The following is a 25,680-nucleotide window of genomic DNA, read 5'->3' as shown; positions in this document are numbered from 1 at the left end:
AGTTAACAGAAATCCTGCTTCCAAATAAAGCAGGCCAGGGACCACCACACATTGGAGGGAAGCCTCCAAGAAAAGAGATCAAAACAATAGAAAAAAGGAATTGATAGGACCAGTCAAAATCAGGAGCAAAACTTTAAAAAAAAATCTTAAAACACTCTCAAAAAATATAAAATTCAATAGAAATAGTAGAGGATAAAGTCACAGAATATCCCAGAACTAGAATAAAAAGACAAACTGAAAAAAATAGAAGGGGAAAAATTAAAAATCAATGCAGGTGTACTGGTCTAAGCAGCCTAGCATCTGAATAACAAGACTATCAGTAAAAAAGTAACAGAGAAAATAAAAAAAAATTCTCAAGAAGAGATAGTCTGCAGGTTTAGTAGCCTCAATAAAATGAAAAGATCCCCAACAAGCTGTTATAAAATTTCAGAACCTTAGAGAGAGAGATTCTAAAAAGCTTCCGCAGATAACTAAAACCTGGTTGTAAATAACATATCACACACTGGCAATAGATTCAAGAACAACACTGTAATAAGAGCACAACTGCAAAATGTCTTCAGAACCATAAAATTTAGATTCAACCTAGAGGTGTACTCTCTATCAAAGAGGAGGGATTTTAACATCTCCACCCAGGAAAATGTGTTCAAGTACAACTAGAGACGATAACAGGACAGAAGGAAACACAGAATCTAGGACTCAGGCGATCCCACACAAGACAGCAATTACGTGAGATCCCAAAAGACTTTAAGGAGTTAGCCCAGAAAAGCAGACATCGAGCATATCTAGGGAAACCCGCGCTATATTGAACTAGGATGACAAAAGGCCAAAGAAAGTTGCCCCCCACACACACATAAAAAGGAACAGATGTGTTTTCGCAGATGGAAAATATCTTTGAAAGGCATGTGATAAATGCTACAATACTTGGGGGAAAAACAGCTGTTAGAAAATAGGCAAATGAATATAGTCAGAAAATTAGCTTCATGCTAAAAAATAATGGATGTGAAAGCAAACAGAGCACCCAGAGGCTACTTAACGATATTTGGATAGATAAACTAACACAGGCTAGGAAAAAAGAAGATCCAGGAGAATTGCAGAAGTGCTCAGATTTCAGAACTGTTTCAGAGACAGGATGAAGGACATGGAATGCAGAGGCACAGTGAAAACACCATATGACTTAGCAGTGAATAATATTTGCAGAGTCATAATCATGTAAATATTACTGATTTAATTAAAAATTGTGCTACAATTGGAAGAAACACAGGGAGAAACATAAGACCATGGTGTAGCGGGGAAGGTACGCTTTTACCTGCTGTGATAGAAAGTCAATAGACAGTGCTGGCAATTAACTTAACTATTCTATTTTTGTTCTTTCATTAAAAATAAGATTAAATATTTAAGGCACTTTTTTTTTTTTTTTTTTTTTGAGACAGAGTTTCGCTCTGTCGCCCAGGCTGGAGTGCAATGGCGCGATCTTGGCTCACTGCAACCTCCGCCTCCTGGGTTCAAGTGATTCTTCTGCCTCAGCCTCCTGAGTAGCTGAGATTACAGGCATGCACCACCACGCCTGGCTACTTTTGTATTTTTAGTAGATACAGAATTTCACCATGTTGGTCAGGGTTGTCTCAAACTCCTGACCTCAGATGATCAGCCTGCCTCGGCCTCCTAAAGTGCTGTGATTACAGACGTTAGCCACCATGCCCAGCCTTAAGGCAGATCTTTTGAACCAGACTATTGAAATTTAACTTAAATGTCAGAAATCTTTAAAAGGTGGACACGCTAAGCTAAACACTTTTCTGGATAAATTTAGTACTCAGGAAAATAGAAGAGATTTAGAAAATCCACAAAAAGAGGTCCATGCTACCATCACCAGGTCCACATTGTAATTTAAAGAAATCAAGAGAGACATCCTTTTATGTCAAACTATCAATTTCTTAACTATTTGAGTGTTTACTTACATGGTTTGTACAGTTGCTTCTTCTTATTTCTACAACTAAGAATAAAAAAAAAAAAAAACTGGTCACTTCTGATACGAATACCATAAAATAAAAGTAGTTGTTAACATCTTACTGATTACTCCTATGTAAAATGAGACAAAATTCCATTAAAAAATAATTTTCAATTTATAACTTAAATTATCTGGCATGATTAATTTCATAAGTCAAATCTAAAAACTTAGTTTTTCATTTAGTTTACTTTTTGTTTCTATTACATACAAATGAAAGAATCCTCATGTACAAAAGAAAAGGGTAAAAAAATTAGGCCAGATGAAAAATTTAGCTAATAAAAAGTTTAACTGTTGCATATATGAGCCATGATCCATTAGTATTCTCTCATTCTGCATTTACACATAGCTTACTTTAATTATCAGACTCTAAGAGCTAACAGCTCTAAGAACTACTTCCTGACCAGACACCTATCTCTAGATGCAACAGAATCCCTGTAAGCATCTTGAACCACACTTAGTGGTTATCTACTAATATGTCACTAAAAACAAATCAAAATTAAAAAACGGTCTTTACACAACTGGAAAGTAACGTATCTTAATTTTTTTTTTTTTTTTTTTTTTGAGATGGAGTCTCACTCTGTCACCTAGGCTCGAGTGCAGTGGCGGGATCTCAGCTCACTGCAACCTCTGCCTCCCAGGTTCAACCAATTCTTCAGCCTTAGCCTCCTGACTAGCTGGGACTACAGGCATGTGCCACCATGCCTAGCTAATGGTTTTTTGTATTTTTAGTAGAGACAGAGTTACACTGTGTTAGCCAGGATGGTCTTGATCTCCTAACCTCGTGATCCACCCACCTCAGCCTCCCAAAGAGCTGGGATTACAGGTGTAAGCCACAGAGCCTGGCCTAAATTTTGATGTTAAAATGAGTATACAAATCTAATTGGACATGGTGTCTGCAGCACAAAAAATCATTTTTTTTCCTCTAAAAAGAGGCCAGAATAAGAAAAGCCCCAAGAGGGACTTGGGCCATGCTTTGTTTCCTACACTGCCTCTGCCTTTGATGCTGGAAGGGCCTTGTAGGCAAAAGTTCCTACCACTGAAGAGTGAGGGACATGGAATAGCTTTTCTTTTACTGCTTGCATGCTCTCTAGGTGTAAGAAGCCCATGGCTCTGGAAGGAACTGGGAAATACAATTCTGATATGTTTTGGATATGTTGCCCCTCCAAGTCTCATGTTAACATGTGACCCTTAATGTTGGAGATAGGGCCTAGTGGGAGGTGTTTGGGTAATGGCAGTGGATTCCTTATGAATGGCTTGGTCCCATCCCCATGGTAATAAGCAAATTCTCATTATGGTAATTTAAAAGACTGTGGTACTGGCCAGGTGCGGTGGCTGAAGCCTGTAATCCCAGCACTTTGGGAGGCTGAAGCGGGTAGATCACTTGAGGTCAGGAGTTTCAGACCAGCCTGGCTAACATGGTGAAACCCTGTCTCTACCAAAAATACAGAAATTAGCCAGGTGTTATGGTGCCCACCTATAGTCCCAACTACTCGGGAGGCTGAGGCAGGAGAATTGCTTGAACCTGGGAGATGGAGGTTGTAGTGAGCCAAGATTGTGCCATTGCACTCCAGCCTGGGCAACAGAGTGAGACTCCATTTCAAAAAAAAAAAAAAAAGAGTGTGGTACCTTCCCCCTTCCCCTCTCTCTTTCACCGTGTGGAACCACCTGCTTCCCCTTTGCCTTTTATCATGATTGTAAGTTTGCTGAGGCCCTCACCAGAAGCAGATGTTAAAGCCATGTTTGTACAGCCTGAAAATCTTTGAGCCAATTAAACCTCTTTTTTGTTATAAATTACGCAGCCTTAGGTATCTCTTTATAGTAATGTAAAAAATGAAGACAAATTCTAACCAGAAATAACTGACTCAAGATGGGCAAAGCCTACTCAAACTATAAAAACAAAGGTTACAAACTCCCGTGTTTTACTGTGCTGCGTTACTTCGCATATTATTTTAGAACCCTCACTTGTATTCTTGCTGTTTAAGTCAACTGGAAAACTTGGCTGTGTATGGCTTGTTGGCAAATAAGTGAGGATTTAACATAACATTAAGGGAAATAAGCAGGAGTAGGACATCTTTAAATTTACATTACATCAAATGAAAAAGTTAATAACCTAAAACTTTTGAGTAGCATGAACTTGGATGTGGTAAATGAATGTGGTCAGAGGACTGTGTAAGAGGAGGCCCAAATCACAGATTCAATCCCTGATGATAAACAACTATGTTTTTTAATTTGTTTAAATGAAAACCAAGCTGAAGCCTAAGTTCTATCATTCATCTTTAAAATGTACTTTTTAGAGCAAGGGAAAAGGGATTACAAATAAAGATAAATCCATTAATTATAAATAAAGATAAATCCAAGAATTATAAAGAGAAATCCATGACTCCTCCATCACATGACAAATTAATTGTGTTGATAAAAAGATGGCAAAATGTATAAACAAAAAGGTTACACGTTTTCACTAACATCATAACAACTAAAGGAAAGTATATCACATATTAAAATAAGACAAGTGAACATGTGAAAAGGTGAAAAATTTAAACCAATATGAGTTTTTCTAAATACTTTCTATAACCTGATCAAACATGAGCTTTTATTGTTTCTCTTGGCGGAAAAAACAATGTCGTCTCACCATCTGTTTGAGAGTTCCTCTGGAATATTGTGCTTGCCTCTGGATTGGCAGAAGGGTTAAACTCTAAAGCTATATGCATAGAGGAAGAAAAGAAAAAAAGATGTAATCATTGATAAAAATTTATCAACTCGTTTATTCGACTGCTGCATTTAGGCTATTTCACTATCTCTACTTTGATTCTTATCCATTGAAATGAATGTACAGACATAAGATAGAGTCAGGCAAGATTGCATATGCTTGTAGTCCCAGCTACTCAGGAGGCTGAGATGGGAAAATCACTTGAACCCAGGTCAGGAAGTTGAGGCCAGCATGAGTAACACAATGACACCCTCCTTTATTTAAAAAAAAAAAAAAAAAAAGAAGAGGTAAATTTTGGCTTTGAGTTGTGTAAAATCAACTTTGCATAAAATAAATCAAGATGGCAGTAAGTTTTAAAAGACAGTCTATTTTATAGGCAAAATATAAGATGTATTCTAGAGTTTTTAAAATTTTTAAAAAGTAAATTCATCATATCTGTCACTTCCATTTCATTCTGAGGACACAGAACCTTAGTTCTCTTGAGTAGCTGTCTTCCATAGTCATGTGATATCTCTAAGTTTTCATTTCTTCATTAGCAATACATAGGGAGAACATACACAGGCCTTATTTGTATTGGAAAGGGCCAAGTGAGACATACATAAACTGTGCTGTAATCCTAAAGAATGACAATAAAGAGCCATTTTTGGGCTCTCATCCAACACTACCCATCTACTAACTGGTGTGTAACATCCATCAGGCTTTCCTAACATCACCAAGCAGAGTATAAGTTTACACAAGTACTTACATGCTTTGTGTGTAAAGGTACAATCAATTAATTCACATAATGCATTTGTTTATTCTAAAGCAATCCTTAAATATCTTGAAATGTGAAGATAGTACTTCCAAGTTACAAAGTCACACTCATAATGAGTCTTAATTATCCTACCTCTTTAAAAATTAAGAGCCCAACCAAAGTTTAAATAGAAGAGCTATAAGACATTTCCTCTACAGTAATGAAATCTCTGGCATTTAAATGAAACCAATAAGCCAACTGGATTTAATATGTTTATGATGCAATGTTTTCTATTTTGAAAATTTCAGTTTTTATTCAAGAACCATATTATTACCCAGAATTACTTTTACTTAGATTCATCTCTTTGCAAAATTTTAGAGGCAAAACAACTAATTGTTTTCTCTTTTCTACCGGCTCCCATCCCCTGCCTCTGCCAACAGTGTAGAGACTAAAAAACTCCAACTTTCTTTCCTTTTTTTTTTTGTGAGACGGAGTCTCGCTCTGTCACCCAGGCTGGAGTGCATTGGCGTGATCTCTGCTCACTGCAACCTCCACCTCCCAGGTCCAAGCAATTCTCCTGCCTCAGCCTTGTGAGTAGCTGGAACTACAGTCAGGCGCCACTACGCCCAGCTAATTTTTGTATTTTCTTTTTTAGTAGAGACAGCGTTTCACCATGTTGGCCAGGCTGGTCTCAAACTCCTGACCTCAGGTGATCCGCCTGCCATGGCCTCCCAAAGTGCTGGGATTACAGGCGTGAGCCACCAAGCCCAGCCAAAACTGTAACTTTCTTATCTTTGCACAAGATGCTATTGTCAGGAGGGGAAGGGACAAAGGGGGAGCCATGGCAGCAAACACTCTTACAGGGAAGGTCTGACATTTTAACCTGCAATCTTTATATTACACATTAAAAGTCTACATTGACGTTTCATGTCTTTTGAAAGTTTTGACCATGAACCAATCCCCACCTATCTTTTAGAACAAGGAGGTAAATAAAGTCTGTTAAGTCACCAGAATAAATCTGGAGACACATTTTCTGTTAAAGTAAGAATTTTAAAGTAATCAGAGCCTCATAGGTAAACTCCTTTGAGAAACCCCAAACACACACACACAACCATTTTTCTGCAGCCCCGGCTGTGACATTTCACACCTTTCACAATTATTTTAAGCACTCTCCTTTTTTCTTTTTCCTTCTGTGTTCAAATTACAGTTAGAAGAAACTAAGCAGCTTCTATCAAGGTGACTTAAAGCAGCCCATTAAGAATACCATATAGCCTCTCCCGTGGCAACCTCCATTCTGATTTTAAATAAGAAATCCCCAAATATTTGAATAGGAACTGTCCTGAGATTTGGCTACTTTAACAAAGGAAACAATTAGGCACTTACCTGGTTCCTTCACTTAGGTACCATCTGGATAGGTACAAAGAAAAAATAAGATGGGTACTGAAAAGTTGGGATATTTGAGTTTTTATTGAGAAAAGGAAGAGAATAGCTCAAAGAAGCCTAAACAAAGTCCCACAGGATAATAAACAGAGCTACAGACACTGTTGTCTCACCATCTGTTTGAGAGTTCCTCTGGAATATTGTGCTTGACTCTGGATTGGCAGAAGGGTTAAACTCCAAAGCTATATGTATAGAGGGAGAAAAGAAAAAAGATATAATCATTTATAAAAATTTATCAACTCATTTATTCAACTGCTGCTTATTCGACAAGAGCCATAAATAAATGGTCCCATGCCAGCCTGGGAGAATGAGATGAGAGAGCAAGAACTGGGCGATTGGGAGGGGAGGCGAAAAGAAACTGACTGGACTCGGTGGGGAAAGACTAAGGGGTGGGAATTCAAGGCAGAGCCAGCTTTTGTTCCTGGCCAGCCCCCGGGAAAGCTGGCTACAAGCAGAAAGGAGCTCGAAGTGGGGGATGCCTCAAAGGGAACCTTGGGGACAGCAGCAGCCAGAGGCAAACCGAGGGTAGATGGCACCTATCACCTCCTTACCTTCAGGCATCTCCCGGTCACGAACGTGGTGCATGTGGAGGTCCTCACCAACTTCAACAGTCACCTCAGCAGGCTGTACAGCAGCAGCCATGGGCGCTCCTGCCATCCTGTCACCAGTTCCTGCCTCATAGATCTCAGATTCAGAGGGACACACCGACCCCTGCTGCTGGTCAAACTCGAGGCTGATGCTAGGGTGCACACGACAGGTCAGTATGTTCCCCATGGGGCGCCTCTACTGTCTGCCACCACCTGTGCCTCTGCTCACAGCTTTGGCCACGCACTCCCGCTGTCCTAGGCCGAGGCTATGCTGCACTTGCAGAGATGGTCTTCCCGCTCCTCGCCTGCCCACCTCACAGCGCGGCCCCGGGCACCAGCCCTGGCCCCGGCCCCAGCCCCGGCCCCGGCTAGGGCTGCGGGCCAAGGCCCGCACCCTGCTGCCTCCCCTGAGTTGACTTGTCTGGGAGGGTGAAGACCAGCCGGCTTATTTAATAGGTTGTGAACCCAACAAGCGCTGAGAGACACAACAACTGCCTGAAGAGAGAACAGACAGAGCTCCTCCACCTTCTGTAGTCACCTACAGACTGAAGCCCACTGGTCCCAGGTGGGAGCCCAGGCATGTGGCACACAATGCCCCACCCCACACTTCACAGTGCCCTCCCCAACAGCTCACAGTGCCCCACCCTGCCTGCCACCCCTCCCCAACAGCTCAGAATGCCCCTGCCTTGGCTGCCCCACCCTGTGGCTTATGATGCTGCTGCTCTCCTGGCCCCTCGTGCAGTGCCAGTGGGACTAAGGTTTTCATTCATCACCAGCTTCCTGAGATTTTAGTCCTAAGAAAAGCACAGGGTAGTTCATTACTTGAAGCCATCTTCCTCTATGAGTTCTATACAAAGCCTCAGTAGAGTGGGTCCCATTAGCAACCAAGTTGAACAACTTTTATTTGCTGACTGAATATAGATACACCTGAATTGTTGACTGCTTTTGTAACTAAACACTCCTCTCCTGTCTTCCAACGAGTGGTCATTTTTGTCCGCAACTTGACCACAGCAATCCCTGGGGCCCTAGCTCTACTCTCAATAAAGAGTTATGGCTGTGTGTTTTGAATGACACCTTAGGACCCATCCTGCCTCCACCTCCTTCTCCATAAAATAGAAACCTAACTTGTCCCTCCAAGCTCTGAAATGCTGAAACTTAACAACTCCCTTTTCTCCCCACTATTTCTTCCTTCCATGGCAGGGACTTTCAGGTTTTCTTTCTTTTACTAACAAGGCACTAAGCATGATTTTCTCATACAAAATCGAGAGCCATAAAGTGGCTTACCGCAGTCCTATTTCAATAAAGATGAATACTCGACATCTGGCAAGTAGTGTGTGCCTGACAGTGTCCCCACTGTGCTATGCTCATTTAACCCTCAGAAACAATCTCATGTTACAGATTTTACAGAAGTTGTTGAGACGGAGAAGGTAAGTAACCTCCCCAAGGTCACATGACTGCTAAGGGTGGGGCCATAGTTTGATCCCAGGTAGTCTGAATTCCCCAATTGCTTAAGCATGAGTATCAGAAAGTATAGCAGTCTGTTTTCACACTGATATAAAGAAATACCTGAGGTTGGGTAATTTTTAAAGGAAAGAGGTTTAATTGACTCAGTTTCACATGGCTGGGGAGGCCTCAGGAAACTTACAATCATGGCAGAGGGGAAAGTCCTTCAGGAAACTTACAATCATGGTAGAAGGGCAGGTCCAAGTTACATGGTGGCCGCAAAGAGAGTGGGAACATGTGAAGGAGCAACTGTCAAACATGTATAAAACCATCAGATCTCAGCTGGGCACGGTGGCTCACACTTGTAACCCGAGTACTTTGGGAGGCCAAGGCAGGTGGATCAACTGAGGTCAGGAGTTTGAGACCAGCCTAGCTAATGTAGTGAAATCCTGTCTCTACTAAAAATACAAAAATTAGCTGGGTGTGGTGGTGCATGCCTGTAATCCCAGCTACTCAGGAGGCTGAGGCAGGAGAATCACTGGAACTCAAAAGGCAGAGACTGCAGTGAGCCAAGATCGTGCCATGGCACTCCTGCCTGGACAACAGAGCAAGACTCCATCCCAAAAAACAAAACAAAACAAAACCCTATAAGATCTCATGAGGACTTACTGAATATCACAAGAACAGCATGAGGATAACTGCCCCCGTGATCCAATCACCTCCCCCTAGGCCCCTCCCTCGACACATCAGGATTATGGGGATTATAATTCATGATGAGATTTGGGTGGGGACATGGCAAAACCATATCAGAAAGTAAAGGCAGAAGTCAAGCTTGGATGGGAAATGACATTGTAGATGATGATGATGATGATGATTATTATTATTATTATTATTATTATTTTGAGACGAAGTTTTGCTCTTGTTGCCCAGTGAAATTGTTTCTCTAATTTCATTTTCAGATTGTGTCTTGTAGATGTATAGAAATACAATTGATAAATGATTCTGGCTATTAACCTTTTATGCTTCAACCTTGCTGAACACTATTTTTTTTTTTTTTTTTTTTTGAGACGGAGTTTCGTTCTTGTTGCCCAGGCTGGAGTGCAATGGTGTGATCTTGGCTCACGGCAACCTCCGCCTCCCGAGGTCAAGCGATTCTCCTGCCTCAGCCTCCCAAGTAGCTGGGATTGCAGGCATGCGTCACCATGCCCTGCTAATTTTGTATTTTTCTTAGAGACGGGGTTTCTCCATGTTGGTCAGGCCCGCCTCAGCCTCCCAAAGTGCTAGGACTACAGGCATGAGCCATCATGCCCAGCCAGATTCGTATATTTTTAAAAGAATTTTTTTACTTTTTATTTTTTTTTTTTGAGACAGAGCCTCACTCTATTGCCCAGGCAGTGGCACAATCATTGCTCACTGCAACCTCCACCTCCTGGGTCCAAGTGATTCTCATTCAAGTGCCTAAGCCTCCCAAGTAGCTGGGATTACAGGATCCCGCCCCCATGCTCAGCTAATGTTTGTATTTTTAGTAGAGATGGGGCTTCACCATGTTGTTCAGGTTGATCTCGAACTCCTGACCTCAGGTGATCCACCTGCCTTGGCCTCCCAAAGTGCTGGGATTGCGGGCATGAGCCACCACTCCCGAACAGAACAACATTTTTTTGATGTGGATTTTAAAATGCCTCCCCTTCTTTCAACATTGATTAAGTCCCTTCTACATGCCAGGCACTGTATGTGTGAAATAGTCCCAACTCTCAATGAGTGTAGGCAGATACACAAACAAAGGCTTAAGGAGGTCAGTTTTCTCAGACCATACTGCTGGACAGTATATGAACCTGGGATACAAACCCACCTCTATTTGACCTCAAATTTGATGCTGGGGTGGTTTTAATTTTATTCTGGGAATTTCAGTCATTCAACCATAAAAAGGTGAAAAGTCTCTGTCAGATGTGCGTGTAGTGGTCTGTATAATAAAGACTGAAGGAAGCAACCCAACCAATTAAGAGACTTTCTCTAAAGGCAGAGTAATGCTAAGGGCAGTGGCAGTGACAAAAGTGGAGGAAAAACTCTGTGATCATTTGGGAGACAGAATAGGAAGTGCTTGGTCATGAGATGTGAAAGAAGAGGGGAAGTAGAAGGAAAACAGAGCTGCTCAGGCTCTGCTGGGGAAGACTGGGTGTGTAGCAGTGCCTTCCTCCTGGCCGAGAATGTAGGAAGAGAAATAGGTAAGGAAGAAAAGATAGTTTTTTACTCTCAGTGTCACATTAAAATGGAACTCTCTGCTCAAAAGTTGAATATAAATCTCTGTAGGCTAAGTCCATTTGTGACATCCCAACATATGTTTTCAAAAATAACATACACACTAAATCAAGCCATTAAGCGTAACTGGGGAAATTTCCTAAAATTTACATGCTAAAAAATCACCATTTTTCATTTATTACTTTCATGGAGCAACTTTGAATCTATGGTTACAGCAAGTGAGGCACCTTGTATAAAATAAAGCTAATATGTGAAAAAAAACCATTTAAAATTCTATTGTTCTCAGAGAATGGAGAAAGCAATTGAAGCCATGGGTGTGGAGGTGACTGCCTTGAGAAGTTGTGTATAGTAAGGAGAACTGGGAAGAAAGAAGACCTGGAGAATAGGGTGATTTACACGGCATTAAGTGAAGCTTGCAAAAGTGAGCACTGGGAGTCAAGAGACATGTATGAATCAGGAATGGCTGCTCCTGTGAGTTGTTAGAAAGGAGATGATGCCTTCTTTTCACATCTATAACACTAGCACCTAGCACAGTGCCTGTTCAATAGGTACTCGACATGTATTATCCCAATGCAGAGTCAAATTTTGCCAGGAAGGCAGAAAAGCTACAAATTAGCTATGGCAACTTAGTGATTGGGCTTGTGTATGTGTGTGAGCGAGCTGGATGTCAGGCAGTGGGTAAAGTAGTGAACTGGAGGTGAGAAAACAATGACACAAACTCAGGGCTTCTCTTCCCAAGTATTTGGCTGAGAAGAGAGATGTAGTATTAAAGGGAGATATGTGGTAAAGGAAGCCTTTTATTTCAAGATTCAACAAAAGCGTGAGTATACTTCTATGTTAAAGGGAAAGAGCCAACAGAGAAAACACATTTTTGAGGTTAGAAGAGAAGGAAGAACTAATGCAGAAGGGCCCCAAAAGGCACAGGTGCGTGCAATCTGGATCAGGGACAGATTAGCTTTGGATTCCTACAAAAGCAAGAAGGGAGAAAGGACCATGTGACACTAGAGATATTTCTGGTAAAGGAAAGGTTTAGGAAAATATCTTTTGATGACCTTTATTTTAACAGAATTTTTTTTTTTTTTTTTGAGATGGAGTCTTGCTCTGTCACCCAGGCTGCAGTGCAGTGGCACGATCTCGGCTCACTGCAACCTCTGCCTCCTGGGTTCATGCCATTCTCCTGCCTCAGCCTCCTGATTAGCTGGGACTACAGGCACCCGTTACCATGTCCAGCTAATTTTTTGTATTTTTAGTAAAGATGGGGTTTCAACGTGTTAGCCAGGATGGTCTCCATCTCTTGACTTCGTGACCCGCCCGCCTCGGCCTCCCAAAGTCTGGGATTACAGGCGTGAGCCACTGCACCCGGCTAGACTTAAAAAAAAAAAAAAAATACTGTGGGAAAAAGGATATTATGTATAGAAAAGTCTACACTTCTTGATACAACTAACTAAAAAAAGCCTGATACACTAAACAAAACCCAAATAATGTCTTCCCTAAAAGTGGGTAACTTGAAAAGCAATTCGAACAAAAATCAAGGAGTTCAATTATAAATAAGTACATCAACAAAGTGAAAGATGGGTTTAATTTTTCCCACAAAAAGTTAAAAGAAATAACAGCAGTTTTAGAGGAAGAGGAAAAAATAATAAGAAAATTATATGCAGTTGCAAAATGTGTGACTATTTACAAACTCTAACATATAACTACAAAACGGACCAGAAGAATCATTATCATAGGAAGCAAAGGGTCATTTCAAAAATCAGAGGAGGGATGATTAATATTTAATTTAATTCTGTGGAAAAAATTTAAGTAACCTTTGAGGACAAAAATAGTGATATGTTGAAATGCGGGAAACCACAGTGGAAGGAAAAAGAATTCAAGAAAGCTCAGTTTCAGTAACCAGTATCTAGTAAAATCTTCAGGACCTAGAGGCTACAATCTGCATTAATAGTGTCTGAAGACCTAGAAATGTCATTAAATACCATTTTGGATAATTGTTGTAGACTTGAGATGATGTCTATTTAAAGTTACAAGATAGTGCCTGTATTTCTGTATTCATTACAGAAAACAATTGGATATGGAAAAGAAACTAACATGCTATGCCACAATCTCTAAGGAAAGATTAGGGAAGTTTCAGCTTAAAGCAAGAATAATCACAATAAAGTTTTACAACCCTTTGCAAGCATATATGAAAAACTTACAAAAAGTTTGTAATGATCTTTTCTTAAGCTAAGAGAACAGAAAAAATGAGAAAAATTAAATTATAAAATGAAACTTTGGTTTAGAGGTAAGAAACATTTGATGACAGTCAAGAGATCAGGGTTGTACAGTGTATTATGTGAATGTTGTGACTCATTGGTTTCATCTTGGATATCATAACTTGACATTTTGTAAAAGTGATTTTTCATGGGAGTTTTTTCAGGTGCCCTATAAAGTCCTGTCCCATGAGAAGTGAATAAGTGTCTTCCATATTCTTGAGATATCTTAATGAATAGCATCTTCTACAGTCTTCCATTGTTTAGTCCTTGGAGAGACACTCATTAGTGACTGTTAAGGTACCTGAGTTATTAGGTGCCTGTAGACTATGCCCAGTGATATGTGCATTAGGCACATGCTCCCTAGCTGCGTTGACACTGACTGAAGCTGTGAGGTTTCACAATGACATGTCAGCCAAATACATATGCTCAGATTTACCATTTATCAAGAGGTCTTCACACTATCAATTGTGCAATTATCATTCTACACACAGGCAGCGATAAAGGGAGTAAAAAAACACAGCCATGGATCGGGAGACCAAGGTACCTCCAGAGGAGTCCAGTGGGTCCAGAAGCCCTTTGGATGTTGGTCAGAGGCTCCTCTTGGGCAGAGATCACAGCAGCAGCCAACAGGTCTGGTGAAATCCTTAAGAGTTCTCATGGACAAAGTTTGTGAAGGCATCTTAGACAAGATCTTGTCTTTGCTGGTTTTATGATCCTCTGCAGATGGGTCTATTCTCATCATCTCAGCCACTTTTCACTTCCTATCAGTTCATTTCAGGTCTCTCATGATCCCAGGCAGCAGTAGTTGTTATCACGTGAGTTCATTCATATATGTTTATCTCTTTGGGGATGGGGGGACAACTTCACTGTGGACTTAATTCTACTGGAGATGAGTGACCCCATTTTAAGACAACAGGATCACAAATTATTATCACATATCAGCAGGGCAGACAATAGCTACGACCTGGGGCTGAAAGCAGGTAACTCCATTTATTCTGCAAACATTGTCTTGATTATGGTGCCAGTTGCTGTGAGGGATTTCCTTTCCACCACCTGTTTTTCACAAGGTTTGAGTCAGAACTACTAACATTCTACTGATTTCTGGGTGAAGGGACTGACTGCACCATCCTAGCATGTCAGAGCACTCACCCCAATACTTCCACTTTAAGAGTTTTCCACCTTGTCCAGAACTACAGTCCATTAATCCCCTCATTTTCTCTCTTAAGAGAATAAACAGGCCAGGCGCGGTGGCTCACGCCTGTAATCCCAGCACTTTGGGAGGCTGAGGCGGGTGGATCATCTGAGGTCAGGAGTTCGAGACCAGCTTCGCCTACATAGTGAAACCTCGTCTCCACTAAAAAAAAAATCACAAATATTAGCCGGGCGTGGTGGCAGGCGCCTGTAATCCCAGCTACTCGGGAGGCTGAGGCAGGAGAATCCCTTGAACCTGGGAGGCAGAGGTTGCAGTGAGCCAAGACTGTGCCACAGCACTCCAGCCTGGGCAACAGAGTGAGACTCCCTCTCAAAAAAAAAAAAAAAGAGAGAGAGAATAAACAACCCATGTCAAGTACACACCCACATCCCTCTTATCCCAAATACCAAACACACAAAAATCCAATCTGTCTCCTTCTACCTAAGCAATTTTAGATAGTCACTTTCTCATAATTACCTTAAGCTCCCTGACTTGCTGCTCGTCCTTTCTCTGGCAAAATCTCATCCTTGGATGAGCCCGACTTTGTGTTTGCTCAATGACACCACTCACCTGAACCAGAAAAAATATCAAAAAGTGGTCAGAGATATCATCATAAATTCAAATTACTTACACAAAAAATTGGCCCTAAATGTTTCCAGAAATCAATAAAAGTTTTGTTTCTCCAATGACATCATTTCTTCAGAAACCCAACGTGTATAACCTATTTTTTCTATGTTCTTCTAACATGTATTCAACTTCTCTCATCTGATATCTTGCCAAATCATTCAAAGAGAAAATATATCCCATTAGGCAAGAGCCGACCATATTCCCATCACCTGAGAAAATCATATGCACAGGATGCGCCCACCTCACCTTTCTCTGCCTCATCATGTCAGAAAAAGTACCCCTCCTTTTGTCACAAGGCAAATCTGAGATAAAAGGTTTAGATGGCCTGTAATTCCAGCACTTGGGGAGACCAATGCAGGCAGATTATTTGAGTCTAAGAGTTCAAAAGAAGCCTAAGCAACTTAGGGAAACTGCATCTCTCAAACAAATACAAACCATTAGCCTAGCATGGTGGTGTGGTGGCACATGCCTGTAGTCCCAGCTACTCAGGGTGGGGAGCACTGAGGTGGGAGGATTACCTAAGCTGGAAGGTTGTGGCTGCAGTGAGCCGTGATCACGTCACTGCACTCCAGCCAGGGTAACAGATATTTTTAAAAGGATCTTCTCTGTTAAAAATAATCAAATAAACAGGTGGCCATGAGGCTGAGGTGGCTGCAGTGCACTCAATTCCTCCTTAAATAAACCAAAACTTGACTCAGTGTAAATAATAAAAGGAAACTTAAGCTTAACCAATCAGAAACCACCAACTAACATCTAACTGGAGACCTTCCACTGTAATGTTCCAAATGAGGCCACTGCTCCACTTTACCCAATCAAGTATTTTCTTTTTCTTCCACATTCACCATATAAAATTCTTCCCCCACCCTCCCTAAGCCTCTCTGTTGGAACTCTGAGCTGCTTGCAGTCTGGAGCTGCCTAGTTTATACATTTCTGAATGCTCATATATATTTTCTAATGTTTCAAAGTGGCTCTGGTGTAGGAGGTTGTTGGTGGAGTGACCCGAGAGTATACAGGAATTGAGGGCATATGAGATCTCTGGACTCTGCACTCCATTTTGCTGTACACTCAAAACTACTCTAAAATAATAATATATCTTTAAAAATCTATAACTATCATGTAGCTCTTTTCAAGTCTCCAACTGGTTGGAGCCAGTTCAATTAAAGCTCAGAAAAAAAACTGGTTAATAAGCTAGTTCTGACCCAACTGGCAAGAAGCGGCAGGAAAGACCCAGGCCAGGGGAGCATATTGCACATGCATGCACCAGGAAACTGGAGGAAGCTTGGAGGCCCTTTAGCCTGGTCCTGAGCCCGCTGAAACTGCAGTTACAGGCACAGATGCCTGGGGCACCAATCTGAATCTGCCAACATCCAAGGCCACATGAACACAAATGCGCAGTCTCCTCTGCGATCGGTAGCTAAGGATGTTAGGCCATGATTGGACTAGGATGGGAGATGAACTGAGAACTATCGATTCTGTAGGTTGTTGTTGTCTCTTCCCACCCCCAAGCAACAAGTGATGAACACACACACACACACACACACACACACACACACACACACATCCCGTAGTGACTAACAGGATCTCCCTCCAGGGGATTTGCAGAAAGGGGAGCAGAAAACATCCCAGGGGCCTTTCACAGCTACTTCCTTGAGCCCCCTTTCAGACTGCTGTCTAGACCTGTCGCAGCCCAAACATCACCACCCTGATATGCAGAAGCTGGCATCCTTACCTGAAATTCAACACCAAGAAAAGATCTCTTCTACTCAACACTGATAGAAATACCTCTAAGCAACGTCCTCATTGGCAGGGGTGGAGTGGGGGAGTTTCTTAAAAAGTGAGGCCTCTGCCTACCACCTAGAGAACCTAGAAATTTCCATCTGTGCCACAAAGTCCAAATCACTGGCCACTGCCCCAGTGTATGGCAGATTAGAACATCTCTCCATTAGATCTGGGTTTCTATTCCATTGAGTGAAATGGCTTTTCTATTACAGGAACAGAATAAGGGATCAAAAGGGTCTTACAACTGAACTCCAGTGTACAGTCTGCACAGACACTAGGCTTGTGCAAATATGACACAGCGAGGCCCCAGGACCCTTAAGCCAGCTGAATGTACTGAGTTTCAGGAAACAGTGAGATACATTCAGCAAAACAGTGCGCTTCATGCTGAAAGAAGTCACTCCAAGTAAACGCACATCACACACACACACACACACACACACACACACACATACACACACCCGCAGACACCCTAGTGGCCAATAGGTCCTCTCACCAAAAACCTGTGATCAGGAGAGCAGAAAGCCTCCCAGGGGTCCATCACTGCCCTTTCTGGAGCCCCTTATCAGATGGCCAGCCCCAGGACAGCACTGTCTGATCCTGGTCCAGTCCAAACCGCCATCACCCTGTGATGTGGGAGCTGGCCACTTCACCAGAACCTCTATGTCAGAAAAATTTCTCTTCCTTTTAAAATGATGAGGGGGAACCTTCAGACAGTGTCTGATTAGGGTGGGTGGAGAGAGGGGTTTCCTAGAAAGTCAGGCAGGGCAGGGCTGAAGCCCTCTGGGTTAACTGAGTGCTTTTGATATGAAGGCAGGTAAGACTGGACAGGTGGGGGTGTTAGTGAGGGGATGGTGTAGGGTGTGCTGAAGAACTCCACTTGGGCTCTGCGCACCAGGGAAAATGACCATAAAACATCCCATCTTCACTGCTCAGAGAAGGCTAGATCTGCTGTGAGCTAGAAAGCCATGTGGGGGCAGCTGATGAGTCATCAAATGGGAGAAATCTGAGAGCCATGTGTTCCACAGGCCTCTGGTCCTTGTTCAGGCAGCAGGGCACTGTGACATGTGGCTCCTTGGCCCCTTCCAGCCACCACCTTGATTGCATGCTGCAGGGAAAGAGACTGAAGACCAAGAATGGGGTCTTGCTCACCATGGGATGATGGCTCAGTACAGAGCTGAGCTATGTATGGCCCAAGAGGCAGAAGGTGGGGATGACCCAGGCTGAGCTGGGGGATCCAACTGAACATGCACTTGCTAAGAAGCTGTGGGCTATGATGCCTTGGGACCCCAGTCTGGGTCTAGAATTGTAGCAAAACAGGCTACTGGTAAAAGTTCTTGGGAAGCCAACTCACTTTTGCTGTCATCCATGGGCAAACAAACCAAGCCCCACCACTTCCCACTCCCTCTGAAAGCCTCCTGCCCCTCTGATCGACCATACCACAATGGTATCACTCTGTAAGGCACAGGTAGACAAGGCATCCAGCCATGAACACTCCAGGGCGTAACACATGTCCAGAATACACTGGTTCTTGTTGAGACTCCACTCTTCCAACTCAGACAGAAGCTCCCCAATCTCCTCAGCCACTCCCAACAACTGGAGGTCTGAAAACTTTCATGCATGCCGCTATGGTCTAAACCACTCGTGGCGGTTTTCATTTTCATTTTCCTGATAATCAGTGATGCTGAGCACCTTTCCATAAGCCTTTTCACCAACTGGATGCCTTCTATGGCTAAATGTCTATTCAAATCCATTGCCCATTTAAAAATCTGCTTTTTTGTGGGCTTCTTGATGTTTTTCTCTTTTTTTTTCCTATTTCTTTATACAAGTTCCTTAGGTATTTTGGATATTTTTTTAAATGATTTTCAATTCCACTGCCCAGTTATAAATTTTTTTTTTTTTTTTTTGAGACGGAGTTTTGCTGTTATTGCCCAGGCTAGAGTGCAATGGTGCGATCTTGGCTCACAGCAACCTCCACCTCCCAGAGTCAAGCAATTCTCCTGCCTCAGCCTCCTGAGCAGCTGGGATTACAGGCATGTGCCACCACGCCCAGCTAATTTTTGTATTTTTAGTAGAGATGGGGTTTTTCCATGTTGGTCAGGCTGGTCTCAAACTCCCGGTCTCAGGTGATCCATCCACCTCGGCCTCCCAAAGTGCTGGGATTACAGGCGTGAGCCACTGTGCCAGGCCAATTATCCCTTTTTGTGGTTTTTTTGGGGGTTGGGGGAAGAACAGAGTCTCGATCTGTCACCTAGGCTGGAGTGCACTGGTATGATCTCGGCTCACTGCAGCCTCCGCCTCCCAGGTTCCAGCGATTCTCTGGACTCAGTCTCCCGGGTAGCTAAGATCATGGGCGCGCAACACATGCCCAGCTAATTTTTGTATTTTTAGTAGAGACAGGGTTTCACCATGTTGGCCAGGCTGTTCTCAAACTCCTGACCTCAGGTGATCCGCCCACTTCGGTCTCCCAAAGTGTTGGGATTACAGGCGGGAGCCACCACTCCCGGCCCCATTTTGGGTTTTAACATCAGTCGACACTCGTATTTTAAAATAATAACAATGAATGGCGGTACCTTAGAACAAAGGAATTATAGATCTTTCTCTTGTCCTAGTGCAGACATTTTGTCTATAAAATGTTATTCACAGATGAATTCATGAGAACATTACTGTGAATTTTAAATCCATATACAAGTGTATGCTCATTCATGAATATTTCAATAAAATAAAACTAATAGCAAAAAAGAATTCCAGAGTTGAAGCAGTTTCAGGAAAAAGGAGTTGGCAGTATGAAGTAAAATAGCAAAAAAAAAATTTTTTTTTAAATGGGTATATTTGTGTCTACAACTTTTTTTTAATTATAGCATTAGACAATGTGTATACATATACGTATATAAAGCAATGGAAGTGGCATTGTTTTCATACTAGTCTAGAATATTAAAATATATGTAATATGTGATCGGCAAAATAATGGCCCCCCAAAGATGTCCACAGATTCCTAGAACCTTACATGAAAACGGTACCTCATGCATGTGATTCAGGTAAAGACCTTGACATGAGGAGACTACCCTGGTGCTATGGAATGAACGTTGTGTTCCGTCAATGTTCATGTGTTAAAATCCTAACCCTCAAGGTGATGGTATTAGGAGGTTAAGCCTTACGGGAGACTCTGCCCTCATGACTGGGATTAGCACCTTATTAAAGGCACAAGGGAGCTTGTTTGTTCCTCTCACCATGTGAAGACACAGCAAGAAGGAAGCCTCTATGAGAAAGCAGGCCTTCACCAGACACCAAGACTGCCGGCACCTTGATCTTGCACTTCTCAGCCTCCAGTACTGTGAGAAACAAAGTTCTGTTATTTATAAGCTACCTGGTCTAATGCATTTCCTTGTAGCAGCCTGTATGGATTAGGACAGTGGGCTCATGTGGATGATGACGGTGTCTCCATTCAGGACTAAGTAAGCACATGAGTCCTTAACAGTGGAAGAGAAGGGGGAAGGAAAGAGCCACAGAGACATGTGGCCACAGAAGAAGGGTCCATGGGATGCAAGGTTGCTAATGGTGAGAGTGGAGAAGAGCCCAAAGCCAAAAAATGCAGGCAGACTCCAGAATGTGGAAAAGGTGAGAAAAAAGATCCCCTAGAGCCTCTAGAGATGAAGGTAGCCTTTCCACCACCTAGATTTTAGCCCAGTGAGATCCACATCACACTCTGACATACAGGAGTGTAATAAATTTGTTTTATGCCCTGACATACTGGTAGTTTGTTGTAGCAGCAATGGACTAGTAATATATAAATATATACATACACACACACACACACACACACAAACACTACCCCCCCCCCACCACACACACAACATAACTATCTATATATATCCTGCCCTTCAAAATTGAATCAGATAAACTGCACATTAGCATTAACTTAGCTGGGTGTGGTGGCACATGCCTGTAGTCCCAGCTACACAGGACGCTGAGAGGGAGGATCACTTGAGCCCAGGAGTTTAAGATCAGCCTGGGCAAACACACTGAGGCCACATTTCAAAAACAAACAAACAAAAAACACAACAAATCTTTGATTAAGCTCATTTCCCAAATTTGAAGAGGAAACAATTATTAGATAAAGAGGAGAAAAGAGAAAGGTAGAGCTGCTGACTTCTGTGGTGGAAGCACAGGCACAGGCCCAAACATACTCCTGTCCTCCTGGCTTTCCTGTCCCTTCTCATAAGGGACACAGGAACCTCTCAAACTGAACCATGGATCACAGAACCATACTCAGAACGCAATACAGTTTTGTCTACGATTTTTTATATATCTGTGTCCCTGTCTCTGCCTCCCATTCCCAACTTCCTTACTCTAGTTAGAAAAAAATGGCTATTATCAAATATGAGTACATCCTTATATACTAATGCCAACTGATCACCAGCTGGTTTTCTTCTTTTACAAAGTCATAAATATTTAGGCTTTAACACATCTTCCAAGCAATAGAATGTTATTTTCCAGTTCATTAACACAAATTCTATATCTAAAATGAAGACTTCACAAGTTGATTTAAATCACATATTAACGAAAATCGACTGGCCATGGTTCAAACTGACATTTTAATTAAATGTGATGATAGGTTGAGTAACCTAGCAGTACTCTAAAATGACTTTTGGTTATGGCTTTTTCCATATTATGTTTAGGCTGAGGCATCCCTAAATGATTCAATTGTAATTCCCCTTCTTAAACATGAGATTTATCTTTACAAAATAATTTATTTTCTTAAAATTACAAGTTAATTCTATAGTTCATGCATACATAATCTCAGTAGATATCAGCTGTATGTGTACACACATACATATAGGTATTTGTATATACACACATTACATAATTTTAAAAAAACTTATTAGCAGGGGACAACCACAAAGACAAAGAGGCTTTGTGTAATGTGATGGAAACACAACTGCAGGACAAACAACAGGCTGCTGTGAGGGCTGTATTTACCCTTTCTGATGTAAGACTTGGAAAAACATGGATACTGGATATCTAATCCCCATAACAGAAAATTTAGGGTGCAGACAACTTCCCACAATTTTTACAGACAATGTCAATAGAAAGGCATTCAATGCAGGGAATACACAGTGTGACAGTATAGAAAAATAAGCAGGTTGATGGTTTAGATTTATGAGACAAGAGAAAGAAATAATAGATGATGTCATAATTCTCCTTTTATGGAGTTATGAAAATTCTTCATTTTATATAAGGTCAGGTGCTTTCAAATGTCAATGAGAAAAATATTTAAAGGAAGAATCAAATCTAAGACGTAGAGAGATCTTTATAAATGTGAACTTCAGGCCAGGCACGGTGGCTCATACCTGTAATCCCAGCATTTTGGGAGGCCTAGGTGGGCCGATCACGAGGTCAGGGGATCAAGAGCATCCTGGCCCACATGGTAAAACCCCGTATCTACTAAAATACAAAAAATTAGCCAGGAGTGGTGACGTGTGCCTGTAGTCCCAGCTACTCAGGAGGCTGAGGCAGGAGAATCACTTGAACCCGGGAGGCAGAGGTTGCAGTGAGCCAAGATAGCGCTACTGCACTCCAGTCTGGTGACAGAGCAAGACTCCATCTCAAAAAAAAAAAAAAACAACTTTTTTTCATGCTGAGAAGATATAATCATCAACACATTCTTGAGCACAACTATGCACACAGGCACTTCCCCATTCACAAGCCATGCTGTGTGCACACACTGATGCCCCTAGATTCCTTTTTTGAAGAGATGGTCTCTTGGTGTGTCACCCAGGCTGGAGAGCAGTGTTAGGATCATAGCTCACTGCAGCCTCAAACTCCTGGGTTCAAGTGATCCTCCTACCTCAGGCTCCTGAGTAGCCTGAACTATAGGAATGAGCCACCATGCCCAGCCAATGTTTTCATTTTTTTGTAGAAATGAAATCTTGCTATGTTGCCCAGGCGGGTCTTGAACTCTTGGCCTCAAGGAATCCTCCTGCCTTGCCCTCCCAACATGCTGAGATTACAGGTGTGAACCATTGTGCCCAGCCACCGGATTCTTTATTAAGAAGAAAACTTGTTTGCTGACATGTAGGCAATGAATTGATGAATAGTAGTTCATAAATTACTAATTTACAAGTCAATATAAATGAGTTGAGTAAACACAAAATAACAGCATAAATTAATAAACAGTTTACGACCTCAAGTTTCTTTTTTTCCTTTAAAACATAGCTCTGACAGAGACTACTACTTGTCCATTCCATGGAAAAGTCAGAGGTGGTTAAAATGTCAGAGGTACACTTATTAACACCTTGCTGCCTTTTGTGTAGCTTCCTCTCAGTACTTCACCAGTTGGGATTGACACACCTCTCCAGCTGGGTTCAGGAGCCAGACAGGAGCACACAGAACAGGGAATCCAAAGCCATCTCTGACACCAAAAGCAATGAAAATAAAAATAACCAAACATATTATCAAGAAATGAACAAGAGATCGATATCAAGTACAGCAAAAAGAGAAGAAATCACTTAATCTGCCAGGCTTTCATTCTGACAGAATAATTTACAACACGCATGTCTCTATCTGACATGTGTGAATAGAAAAAGAGGTGACAATAGAGTAGAGGATTCGTCTTCCAATTGTCTCTGATCTATCCAACCTTTGTTACACATCAGAGAGTTCTCCAATTTATAAATAAACAACAGAGATATGTGGCAACCAGGACACAGAGACATACTGAGAGTACTGCTCAGCTCTCTGCCTAGGCCTGATTCTGATGATCCCTGACAATGAGCACTGTGAAATTTACAGCAAATCAGTACACATACACACAAACACACAAAAGAGATACTTCATGGGCAAAAAGCATCAAAGATATAAAATAAAATGCCTGAAAGACCATAAAACAACTTCTGATGAAATGCTGTCTTCATTTTGCAGCAGTAAAATATTCACCACCAAATCTACAATTAGCTTAAAAATTACAATAAGTACAGTACTTTTGGATCCCATCTCCAATTCACACCTTATCAACATGTAATAATCACACTGCATCTACAACAAAGCTGGATGGACTTTATATGCTGAATACAATAATCACACTGCATCTACAACAAAGCTGGATGGACTTTATATGCTGAATACAACTTGTACACTAAGAAGGAAATTTTTTGAAATAATGAGAATACAAAATTTGTATGCCATGCTCTATTTCACAAGTTAAAAGAAAATACAATCATTTCTATTTTTAAAATGCATTGAAATAAAATACAGAAAAGAGTATTATAATACCAGTTAACATTAAGAGAATATATCTCTAAACCAAAGATCATGGATCTTCTAGAAAGACAAAATCAGCTGGTATATATTTGGATAAGAAAAAAAAATTAAGAGATCAAGAAAGGAGAGAAGACGTTCGCACAGAATCATCTCCAAAAATGGCTTTCTGACGCATTCGACCAGTTTTCAAGTCTATTTGTTTTTCCTCCTTTGGCATCAACAGCCTATATCACCAAGGATATGCAAAATAATTAAATTTGTACATTAATCAGCTAATCTAGAAGTGGCAATATAGTCAATGAAAATACAAAGAAACAGAAAATGTCAATGAATTGCTTAAGATGTTTAAGATGACATAGCGTAGGGAAAAAATGATCTGATAAACACTGGAAGAGTTAATAAGGAAACTCAGGCATGGTTTCCTAACACCACACTTCAAAAGAACTTATAGAGAGAATAAAGGAATAACGCTTAAAAAAAAAAACTAATTTTAGAAAAAAATTGCTCAAAAGGGAAGTTAGGGTTTTATAGATCTTCTGGAAAGCTGATTAATTTCTAAGCTAAAAACGCATGATCCTTAAGAGAAATGGCTGAGTCCAGGCCCAAGGCAGGAAGAGGACAAAATGAGCCTGGATCCTCTGGTTCTGTCAGAAAGTAAGAAATGCTCAAAGACTAACAGAGACAGTTGAAGGGACACAGGAGACAGGCTGAAGGCTCCCGCAGCCGAACCTGGGACAGCATAGGCATCAGAAAGAACAATGACAGTGATGGAAAATAACCCATGGAATAAAATGCAAGTGCATTAGTCAGCCGTGATGCTGAAACAAAGGGGAGAAGAGAAAGCTTTTTGTTAAAAATGCCAGGTAACAAACTTAGAAGGAATGACAGAGGAATAACATCCATTTTGAGTCACCAGTGCCATAACTGATAGAGAAGATTATCAGGGGGCTAAAATCACTGGATGAAAGAAAACTATATGAAGCTTTTTAACGTAGCACAATAGATAAAAGTATGAAAACATAAATTAGAAAAAACTAAAAATCATACCATAAGGGATGGATAAGTTAGAATACAGGAATAACAGGCCAGGCATAGTGGCTCACATATGTAATCCCAGGATTTTGGGAGGCCAAGTCGGGAGGATTGCTTGAGCCCAGGAGTTCGAGACCAGCCTAGGCAACATAGTGAGAACTCGTCCCTAGAACAGAACAAAAAAAATTAGCCGGGAGTGGTGGTGCACTCCTGTAGTCCTAGCTACTTGCGGGGCTGAAGCAGGAGGATCACTTGAGCCTGGGAATTCAAGGCTGCAGTGAGCCAAGATCACGCCACTGCACTCCAGCCTGGGAGACAAAGTGAGACCTTATCTCAAAACAAAAACAAAAACAAAAACAAAGAAACCACA

General features: G+C 41.6%; 1 protein-coding gene and 1 long non-coding RNA gene across 11 annotated transcripts in view; both read right to left on the bottom strand.

Annotated features, from left to right (window-relative positions):
* Positions 1-25,680, bottom strand: part of LOC117974576 (arf-GAP with GTPase, ANK repeat and PH domain-containing protein 5) — a 55,189-nt gene that overhangs the window by 17,247 nt on the left and 12,262 nt on the right. For all 8 annotated transcript variants that reach the window (XR_008619920.2, XM_063607669.1, XM_063607668.1 and 5 more), the window contains 4 exons: positions 7,437-7,624; positions 6,999-7,067; positions 4,635-4,703; positions 1,956-1,990 (listed from right to left, as the gene is read on the bottom strand). Coding sequence is in view for 7 of the 8 variants with exons in the window: in XM_063607669.1 (XP_063463739.1) it covers positions 1,956-1,990; positions 4,635-4,703; positions 6,999-7,067; positions 7,437-7,624 (361 nt within the window). In the remaining variant the exon portion in view is untranslated. The remainder of the gene's footprint in view (positions 1-1,955; positions 1,991-4,634; positions 4,704-6,998; positions 7,068-7,436; positions 7,625-25,680) is intronic.
* Positions 9,050-25,455, bottom strand: LOC134731131 (uncharacterized). 3 transcript variants are annotated; one of them, XR_010113246.1, is made up of 3 exons: positions 25,326-25,455; positions 15,093-15,185; positions 9,050-14,777 (listed from the first exon to the last, which is right to left on the bottom strand). It is a non-coding gene; the product is annotated as an uncharacterized LOC134731131 (long non-coding RNA). The 3 variants fall into 3 exon arrangements; XR_010113245.1 differs by lacking the exon at positions 25,326-25,455 and adding an exon at positions 23,314-25,315; XR_010113244.1 differs by lacking the exon at positions 25,326-25,455 and having other exon boundaries at positions 15,093-20,242.

This window comes from Pan paniscus, chromosome 8 (assembly GCF_029289425.2).
Source record: "Pan paniscus chromosome 8, NHGRI_mPanPan1-v2.0_pri, whole genome shotgun sequence".
NCBI lineage: Eukaryota > Metazoa > Chordata > Mammalia > Primates > Hominidae > Pan > Pan paniscus.
Note: the sequence above shows the minus strand (reverse complement) of the source record. Positions and strands in the feature narration are given on the sequence as shown.